This window comes from Belonocnema kinseyi, chromosome 9 (genome assembly GCF_010883055.1).
Source record: "Belonocnema kinseyi isolate 2016_QV_RU_SX_M_011 chromosome 9, B_treatae_v1, whole genome shotgun sequence".
Taxonomy (NCBI): domain Eukaryota; kingdom Metazoa; phylum Arthropoda; class Insecta; order Hymenoptera; family Cynipidae; genus Belonocnema; species Belonocnema kinseyi.
The window spans coordinates 75,658,327-75,669,192 of NC_046665.1; the positions used below are offsets into that span (position 1 = coordinate 75,658,327).

The 10,866-nt window shown below is 38.2% G+C and overlaps 1 protein-coding gene across 1 annotated transcript; it reads right to left on the bottom strand.

Moving 5' to 3' along the window:
* Positions 1-7,439: 7,439 nt before the first annotated feature.
* LOC117180594 lies at positions 7,440-7,841 on the bottom strand. Its single transcript, XM_033373087.1, has one exon. The coding sequence runs from the start codon at positions 7,839-7,841 to the stop codon at positions 7,440-7,442; it is 402 nt and encodes a 133-aa protein (XP_033228978.1).
* Between the last annotated feature and the right edge of the window lie 3,025 nt (positions 7,842-10,866).

Genomic DNA, 10,866 nt, shown 5'->3' on the forward strand with positions numbered 1-10,866 from the left:
CTGATTGATTCTTCACATTTTCGTGGAAAATGCCGTGCATCCTCTTGTCGAGATGTTCGCGGAAGTTTTTCTTCTATGCATTCTTGATTCGGGCCTTCAGGAATGAATACTTGAGATGAATAATGTTTGATGCCTTTTGCTCACGTCTGATATTGAAGTCAAGGCCAAGAGTTTCAGTAGCCTTCTCCGCTGATCTGTACAGAAACGCCTTCTTCGTATTTCTTTACCATTTCAAGAATATGATCTCGTTTATTTTCGACTATATGTGCTTTATCCAGAATGTGATACTTACAGTCAGACAAGCACTATTCGTCCTTTCACCAGACACTCTGGAATGGGCTCTTCCGACTGTAGTTATGAGACTTTTAGATATACGGGTCAGATGCTGGTGGGTCAAAGGAAACTTCTTACACCAGAATCTCTTAATATTGTCTGTTCCCACAGCAGAATAGTTCTTCACCCTTCTTAATATTCTTTTCATCTATTCGGTAGTGATAATTGGGCATTCTCCCTCAGACAATATTAGGGAACTGAACAGCTCCTTGAAGCTATTTATATTCACTGCTTCTTCATTCAGTGGATCTTGGACTTTGTCGACTTCTCTCTAAAATATCTCGATCTTCTCTGGTTTGGGCGTGTGATCCACGGTAACTGGATGGTCTCAGAAGAGCCGAGATGGATCAGAGAAGAATCGTTCATCTTTTCTGACCCACCTCTCTTTTCGCTTTAGAATTCTACTTGGGTCAGATAGGAACAATATTGTTGATGATTGTGTCTTTTAGTCTTATGATTAGCCGTTGGTTTTGATTCACATTTTATATTTCCCAAATATCTTGCTACATCATACAAACTACAACGGAAGGTCCAGAGGTCGGTCTTTTCGAAAAAATTCCCATGAAGCACGTTAAGCGGTTGAGCTAGATCTTTGAGCTTGAGAGGAACCTGGATGTTAATGTTCTTGCTCCTTGTAAAGCATCGCTATTTCTCTGCTGACTACCTGCCCGGGGTTGGTCTTAGTGCCACGTCTCTTTCTCTGTTACGGTTTTCTTCTGCCTGCGGTAGAGTAGGCGAACCGCGCATAAAACCTTTTTCCGAAGGTCCTCTGTCGGGCTTAGCAGCAGTTGCTGCAAAAAGTGCGATAGCTCTGGGTATTTCTCGCACCAGAGAGCATGCAGCTACGCTATGTAAGCTTTTCGCTAAGTGGTCAGACTGGCCACTCTAGCATGTTTTCCCTCAGCCTATCAACCCACTCAAAGCTATTGAGATGTTGCTGGTCCATCGCATTGACTTTGTTGATCGGCTTCCTCAACTCTAGAGTAGTCGGCATTTGAACCGTATTTACAACATTGTTTGATGCTACCATTGTTGTTCTTAAGAGAAGCTAGAAAAAGGGTTTATCCGCCCTCGCCCTGCAGCTCCCCGCATACGAGAATAAGACTAAAAGCTCTGGTCAATCGTCCGGTATCCTAGAGGTACTGATTAAGATACCACTCGTTGGTGCCGAGCAACCTTCGGCGCGCTTAGCTACGCCATGGCTTGGGGCTTTTCACTTCGGGATGATCTCTAGACCATTGTTCGTTTGTAACCGCATTCAGCAAATAACTCTCGGCACAGGGACACTCTATACGAAACCCGAGGAAGCGACCGATAAAACCGGACAGAAGAGAAAATATATCAATCAATTGTAGTTTAGGAGATATTAGCGTTTTTTTAAACAAAGATCTAATCAGTGACTCTAAGGTATCGATTTTGTTCTTTCGATAGGAAATCATACTTTAATCTGTGCTCTATCTGGTGAAATTTGTGTGTGTGTTGAAAGGGCCCGAAAGTAGGTAAATTTCATGTTTGAAAAAATATAACACCCGCTTTTATGGCACTTGTTAAGAGATATTGGTGTATTTAAAGATTGATTAAAGATTCTTCTCTTATGAACGTTACAAAAATGAACAAATTTGTTTATATCATAATTTTATTTGGACACACAGGCTTGTTAAATACATTAATCGGATTGTCTTATTATACCAATAAATTTAGTACTTACAATATTGTTAAACTTATTTCCAAAATTAGGAAAGTTTTTCCTTTGCAAACGTTACAAAAATTTATAAATCTGTACATATCAGAAATTTATTTGGCCAAAGAATGTTTTTAAATATATCAAATGATTTATCTTCTCTAAATAAAAAAAAATGATACTTATTATGTTACCATATTACTTATATTTATGAATGTTGTTTACAAACGAAAAATAACTAATATTGTTGACTGTTTAAATATGATTTTTTTTGTTCACACATTCATGATTTCAGCCCTTTCCGACCCCTGTGAAGCGGAAATGAAACTCTACTTTCTACTCCCTAGGGCCAAGGGTCTGCACAATCCACAGGTGCAGCGTGACCCAGGATCGCCGGGCCTTTTTCAAGATCTACCAATTTTTTTCGACGGGAAACTAAGAGGAAATTTATGATCCCTCAAAAAAATTCCAGTTGGAAGGCTCGGAGAACCCTTTTTCTGGTAAAACTTGACAGACCATGAAATACAAAGTATTTTGTTTAAAGTATTTGAACTAAGCAATTGCCGATAATTTTTCAAATAATAAATGTTTTCGAAAATAATAATACCAAATAATTCAAATAATACTAATTATAATAAAAATAACAGGTCAAAAATAAATTGAAAGCTTTCAAAATTTAAGAGCTTTTTAAAAATTGAGAAGCTATAAATTAAATTGTTTCGAGATAAAATTTCGAAAATAGAAAAAAATTAAAAACTTTAAAGGTTGATAACGTAAGATTCAAAGGAATTAAAACAATCTGCCTGTAGACCGATTGTCCTGAGATCGCTAGTAGATACAGAATTTACTTCTGGAGATCCTGACAGGAAGTGAAAAGTGAAGTGAGAGTGAATAATGAAAATTATACATCTATGAGCTTGCATTTTATAATAATCAGACAATAAAGGTCTAAGGAAATTTTGGTTGCAGATTATAGATTTTTGTGTAAATTTAAGGATAGTTACCATATATTACTGATCAAATTACAGTAAATTCACAAAAATTACCGGAAATTGATAGAAAATTTTAAAATTGAATTTTTGATAATTTATCTTAAATTACCATAAATTATATGTCATTTTACAATAAATTATCAAATGATTTCATAATTTTACGAAAATTTATAAAAATGTATAGAAATGAATTTTGGATAATTGATGGTAAGTTACCAAATTTAGCTGTAAAATTATCTGAATGACCGAAAATGTCAATAAAGTTCCGAGAATTTATAGACTTTTTTAAATTGAATTTTGGGTAATTTATTTTAAGTTACCACAACTTACTCGTCGAAAAAGTCCCTCTTCTCCCACAAGGTGCATGCATTATATACTATTATAGATGTCCTGGGTTCCGCCGGATATTTTCACTCAATTCTGCACTAATGATGGACAAAGTACAATATGTGATTCAAAATCAATAAAGTTTCTTACACTTGTCTTCAATTTATTTGGATATCCTACAGATTGCAAAACATTTAATAAAAAGTAACGAGTTTGATTTTATCATCTTTGGAGCAGGATCAGCAGGATGTGTTCTTGCTAATCGATTAACTGAAATAACAAATTGGAATGTGCGTAAGCTATAAAACGAAGTACTAAACTAAACTAATCTAAATTGAATATAATAAAAGAAAAACATGAAAAACATGGAATTGTCAAGGAATTTTCGTATATAGGGGTTTCCATATAGGGTAAGAGCACTAGTGTTTGACACTGCGCCGGTTACTGGCACCCCCTATAATTCTTCTTAAATATTAAGAAATATGATTTCTAGTCGTTGGCAACCCAGTCATAATGACCAGATCCCATAATATTCTGGAATGGTTTCATTCATTGGCACACCTGTCTCTTCAGAACAAAGTAAGGTTATGTAATCTCAAGATCTTGTGTTGACATGAAGAATTTTACGTATTTCTCACAAAATAAAGAGTTAAAAGTGCAAGAACTACAAAAGTCGTTATTAGATAGACGCAAATGTAGCTAAAAATGATAATAAATGTATCTGCCATTTATATACCGGTAATGGTAACCTCTAAAGTTGTGTTCATATATTTTATTCTGTTTAGGCTTTTAGGTATAGGTAGATATTGTTTTTTTAAATTATAAATATAATTCTATTATCTTTGTATATATTAGGTTTAATAATATTGTCGCACACTTAGAACCCCAATTCAAGGCGTGAACAACCGTGCCGAGGACTGAGTGGCACCAGGGAGTGGTGTCTCAAACGGTGTCTCTAGGATATCAGGTCGCCTCCTAGAGTATATAGACCTCACTTCCGCATGCAGGGCTCTGCGGGGATGGACCTTTACTTCCCTAGCTACTCGTGGGAATAGAATGGAGACCAATAATGAAAATGTAAATCGAAGTGAAAATTAGGAGCTGTATGAGGAGGAGGAAGTGACAGGAGCAAATGTTAAATCAAACCGGTGTAAATCAGGCTAGGTCAACTCTGTGGAAAAGAATTGGCGACATTTAGCGCACTCTGCGATAGGCAGAACTTCGCCGAGCGTACATGTATTGGTGCATGTACATGTATATTCCTATCTTTATATGTGTTGAATCTCAAAATAATTAACCAAAAACGAAGAATAAAGAGAAAATGAAGCAAATAAGCAACGCAAAATGAGAAATAAAAGATAATTAGAATTTTATTTCTCATTTTTGGTGTCTCATTTACTTCATTTTGCCCTTATTCCCATGAAAAGAACCTCACAGCACCAGTTCTGAACCAGTCACTGAACACGTTTTTTTATCCATTTTAAATAATTGTTTAACTGTCACCAGTGTACCATCAACCATGCAGCAGACGAAACAAACAATTTACTTTGTGCGCACGTGCGTGGCCCTCGGCGTTTAGCGTCGGCGCCATCTGCGATGGGCAGGAGAAGTAATTTGACTCCCCTACCTGCCTCTAAATCCCCCGCGCTCAGCTTTACAAAATTTTCTATTTTCCCTTATTGAGTTGACCGAGCCTGGTGTGGACATTCGAGACTCACTAGCATTCTTTGCTGAGAGAAAACATCTCGTAAAGGAGTTGACGGAAGTCCTGCGGGAAATGAGGGTTTTGTCCGACTCCAAGCCCAATATGTTCCGGTATATAAGGGGGGGGGGGGGGGGTGGTTAAGGTTGAAGATTTAGCGAAGAACGTGGCTAGGAATTAGGCAGGCAGTTGGGACAGGAAACTCCGTGCGCGAGTTTGTCCAACACACGGAAGTCGAGATCTTAGAGCTCGACGCAACATGCGATGTGGAGGAGGTGACGGCGATCATCCGCAATCACTTCGGTGATTTGACGCCGGTAAACTTGAAGCTGAACCTTACAAAGGGGGCCTTTCGGGGTAACCTAAAGGCCTATGTAGAGCTGAACGAAGAGCTGGCATCGAGACTTCTGTGTGCATGACATCTGAACGTGGGTTGGATGTCATGCAGAGTCCGAAAGAAGACGGAGGTCTTCCGTTGTTTTCGCTACTAAGGCTTTGGCTACATGGCAGCGAACTGTGAAGGTCCGGACAGGACTAAGGCATGTCGGACGTGCGGTGTAGAGGGCCACAAGTCTGTGGTGTGCGTCAGCAACCAGCAGTGTTTCCTCTGTGCTGCGCGTACAGAGAAATCCCGGACAGACCATCGTCCGGGGTCAATGAGGTGTTTGTCTTTTAGGGAGGCCACCCGCTCAAGGATGCCTCCAAAAGGACAATAGTGAGAAGTCCAAGCTGGCACAATAGCGGGACGCTGAGGCACGGCGTAGCAGACTTATCCCTATGTTCCTGAAGTAATGCGAAAGCGGATTCCGGGAACACGGGTTGGCAGAAAAGGAGTTAGGTTTCAGTGGGTAGCTTCCGCTTGTGGTAAGTCCCACTCTCACCTTCTTTCCTTGTGGACTATGCGTCCATGTGTGAATCTCACTAGTATGTATATTTTGTATATATACGTGATATGTATATATTGGGTACGTAGTCCCCAAGGTTCGAAAGTGACTGGTACATGAGCATTTTTATTCCTTAAAAAAATAAAATAAATGAAATAACAATAATATTGTCGTAAACTGTTTTCAACTCTACGCAGGAATTTATATTATAAATAGCAAACATTGTTATTCAATTGGTGGTAGATTTATTTTTACTATACTTATATCCACGTTTGATTTTGTTTCTTGATTTTACTGATTTCAAACAGAAAAGGAGAAATCTAGTAATATGGATGATTTCTATTTTATTTATTGGCATGTGTATGCACCATCGTAGAGTATCTCTACGGAAAGAAAGACGCATGCCGAAGAAAACATTATGATATGGCTAAACTTTGTACCTCCTGTGAAATATATATACATACAGGGTGGATACGCTGCGGCTCACACACATGGCGAGTTGAATGCTACCCGAATTGCACATCAGCAAGGAAGAAGCCATTATAAAGGAGTATTTTCATATTTCGCGTCTTTAAAGTTGCATTAGGATCGGCCATTCGGCCTAGTCCGTGCATTTTCGGATCAAGTTTATGATAGTTTCCATGTTTGCGTTCGAAACTTCAAGCGGTTATGTTCAGATTCACCTGTTTGCCCTAATCGCTGCCATTAAATGTAGGCAATGTCAATTTAAAGTTTATGCATGTAATATTTCATTCACTTCATTTGAAACATATCCTGTCTTTTCATAACATACATTTTTTATGCAGTAAAAATAAGCGTTAAACACCATTCACTCTTCGCCCACTGGAAGCGCAGAATATTATTACTATTTTCTAGTATTTGTCACACAGCAGCCATTCTATAATGTTATTAGCACAGAAAAAAATGACGTTTACTTCTCAGTTCACATGTCTCACTTCATTATTAATTAAACACTTTTATTATTTGTAATTACTATATAACATAACCTATATTGTTTTGACACTTGTATCCGTTTGAAGTTTCGAACGCAACCATGGAAACTATCGTAAACTTGATCTAAAGATGCACGGACTTGACCCAATGGCTGATCCGAATGAAACTTTAAAGGCGCGAAATATGAAAATACCCCTGTATAATGGCTTCTGCCCTGCTGTTGTGCAATCCGGGTAGCATTCAACTCGCCATGTATGTAAGCCCCAGCGTGTCCACCCTGTATATATTTTTTTTACGAGGGCTGGTGGAAGATGTTTGAAAACACACTGAGAAGGGTCCGCACTTCTCGGTAGTGTGGGGATCTTAGTCGCATCACTACAATGACCTCGACATGTATAATTATACATTATACAAAATAAAATAATAATACCACCAAGTGACTTATTAAAAACCACCACCCTTTCTCCCTGACATTATTCCCCCCAGAACCGCTTTCTTATTATTTCAGAGAGTGCCGTTTTTTAGCCTGTTAAAGGTTCCTGCTCTGAATTCGACGTGCCGTTGCGCTAATTTCTTGTGCCAACTTTGTCTTCTTCTGGGCTTCTTTTCGGAATAGCCCTTTCTTGAACCAGTCCAGCCATGATGTGCACATCGTTGTCAGTAGCGCGACTATGTCGCGCAACGGGCTCGTCGGCCAGCAGATGGTTAGACCGGGGCTTCTCACTTCGTGCAGAGCAGAGGAAGCCCAAGGGAGCGCTGACACACTTTGCAGACTTGTGACCCTCCGCCCCGCACCTCCAGCATGCTTTGGTCCGATCAGAACCCTTGCAGCTCGCTGCCCTGTGGCCAAAGTTGAGACAGCGGTAGCAACGGATGACCTCCAGCTTCTGTCGCCGTTTTACTAAAACACATCTTAATGTCGCCAGCGGGCTGCTCGCCAAAATATCATCTGACGGCAACCTCGACATCCTTGCCTTCCGTGGTGGTGTCGAGGTCCAAGACCTTAACCTCAATGCGAGGGACAAGCTCCCTCACTCTGCCACCTTCACCAACCACACTTCTAATTGCATCGGACAGCTTGGATCTGCCATTCGCAGCAGGTCCGACTTCTACAAGGACATCTCCGTTCCTGGTTTCCTTGACACCCTTAACTGTAACGCCAAGGGTGTCAGGTTTCACCTTTCACTTAAGGTCCTTGAGGACCTCTGCGTAGCTTGAACCATCGGCCGGTTTTGTAATAACTGCCTCGGAACTGCTCATCGTCGGTTTGTAATTCAGGGATTCTTCCCCTAGCTGATTTTTTGTCCGCCCCGGGTATTTGATTTCCTCCGCACCATCCATACCTGGGAGGCGCTCCCATATCCGCAACCTGGGGAGGCTCCCGATGGGGGACTAGCGACCCCACACGGGGCTGTCAAAGATATTGGCTTGTTCAAAAACATAATTAATAAAATATACAACTTATAATTACTAATAGAAAAATTATTTTATATTTTCAGCAAGTACAGAAATTTTAAGATGTTATTAGAGGGTAGTGCCGATCACTGTTGACGGGGGGTGCCAGTAACTGGGGTTAACAGTATCAAGCACTAACATTTTTGGACCAGATACATATTTTTAATAAATTTTAAAGTTTTTGTCATGCTTGAATAATAATTCTCTAAATTCCAATCAGAGAGATATCACTGATTTTTAATAAAATATTTACTGATTACAATCAATGACTCATTTCTAACTGTTTGAATTAGTGAGATTGCATTGAAAATCAGTGAAAATTTCTACTGATTTGATTTAGTCGCATTGAGAAATGCCTTATTCTTTGATAAAGTGACTATTACAAATTTAAAAAAAAGTTATTAAGTTTTTCGTATGAATACATTAAGAAATTTATTAGGACTGAAAAAACCGATTATTAAGATAAATTCCGAAATTGTACACATATTCCGAGTCGATTCAAAAAATATAAATCCTTGCATAGCTCCGTACTACGCAAAATTATACCTGGAAAAAATGTCGAATTGTCACGGAATACTTGTTCAGGATTTAAGTAGATATTCTGAATACATTTTTCATTGATAAGGGTAAGGGAATTGAAAAGGGTAAGGGGTCATCCTCTGGATTATGGTACATGGGCGGAAATTGGTGATATAGGCTGGAGTTACAAAAATGTCTTGCCATATTTTAAAAAGTCAGAGAATAACAGAAATTAAGATGTAAGTCCTAATTAACCAAATTTCTAAAAAATTATTTTCTCTTTCATTAAGAAAATTCTAAAATGTTTAATTATTCAGCATAGAAATAGATAGAGTTTCTATTTGTCTGAATAGTTATTAATCTTTAAGTTCAAACGGAAAGAAATAGTGCATTCATATTTATCTTTCGTCTATCCGATAAATCATTTTCTATATTTTCCTTTACTGTCTACCATTGCAATCTACAATCAGTTTTTCATCTTTTTCATTCCCTATCCTTCTGTCATTATCATATTGTTATATCCCTCAAACTATCTACAATCATCCCTACCCTATTGTATTCTAGTCTTTCTATTCAAGTCTTATCGATGTATTTTTTCTATCTGTTTAGCAATTTAACATCTTGCTCATCTCTTGGTCTATCGAATCAATCATTTTCTTTCATTCTTTCAATATAGAATCACTGCTTTCCTTTTGAATCCCAATACTTCAATCAATCATTATCCAGTACTTATCCATATATATCCTTTATTGTACTACCGCTTATTTAAGGAACTTGTTTTTTCTCTCTTCTTCAATCTTTAATAATCACTACTATCGTCTTGAATCCCAGTCTTTCTAATTCAAAAGAATAAAGGTAATTGTAAATCTAGATATGAATAAAATCACCGGGATTTATAAGTATAGGTATCATTGTATATAGATGAATAGATAGAGCAAGATTAACCTGGATAAAAAAATAATAGAAATGTATTGCCATGGGCAATATGGAGGGCAACTTAGGATGTACAGACTGGCATTCAAAAGGATAATTACGATTGTAGTACGCAAAAAAGGATAGACGTCATATACATAGGAATAGGAGGGGACTAGTCGTTTGCTTCCCAACTTGGGTGGGGCAATTGATACCTGCTCTTTCTCTCACAATACAGGTTTAGCACACCAAGATGGTAGACCGCTCCTCTCGTTGCGTTAACCCTTCCTACGATATGCCTAGTTCCCTCATTTTCCTATGTTCATGATCGACGTACCGATCGAGGGTTAATTTTCTGACTATAGTTTTACTTGCAAAAGGCACCAATGAAAGTTAATTTAACTTATAGATAACTAATTTTTTAGGCAATAGATGATAATCCAGAGTATCATAACACAGACGAATATCTATCAGTCCAGAAATTTCCGTACAAAGATGAAAATGTGGAAATTCTAGCAGAAGCATGGCAAGAATATGGACTCAAATACGTAGACATAAATGCGAAGGACCATATTGGGGCAATGACCCTACAAACTACATCATTTAATGGAAGGTTTCAGAGCACGAACGATGCATTTATATGACCCGTTAGACAAAAAAGACCTAATCTAATCATTGAAACAGAAGCTTACGTAACAGAAATCCTATTTGCTTCTAAGGGAAGAAAGCCATTAGGGTAAAATATACCTCTATGAATACTGGAAAGAGCCAATCAGTACTTGCTCGTAAGAAAGTGATTATATCAGAAGGCGCTATTAATTCTGTGAAGCTTCTTACGCTTTCTGGAATAGGTCCAGCTGAGGATCTCAAAAACCGTGAAATTTTGGTCATTAGAAATTTATCAATCGAGCAACATCTTCACGATCACGTAACCTTCTCAGGATTTACAATCAAACTGAACAAAACTTCTACGATTAAAGACTATGCAGAGAAAATAAAGGATGTAGATTTATATTATTATTATTATTATTATTATTATTATTATTATTACACCATTAAGCCATTTCCCTTTCGGGGTAGGCGTGACTCACTCGGCAGGGGAAAGGA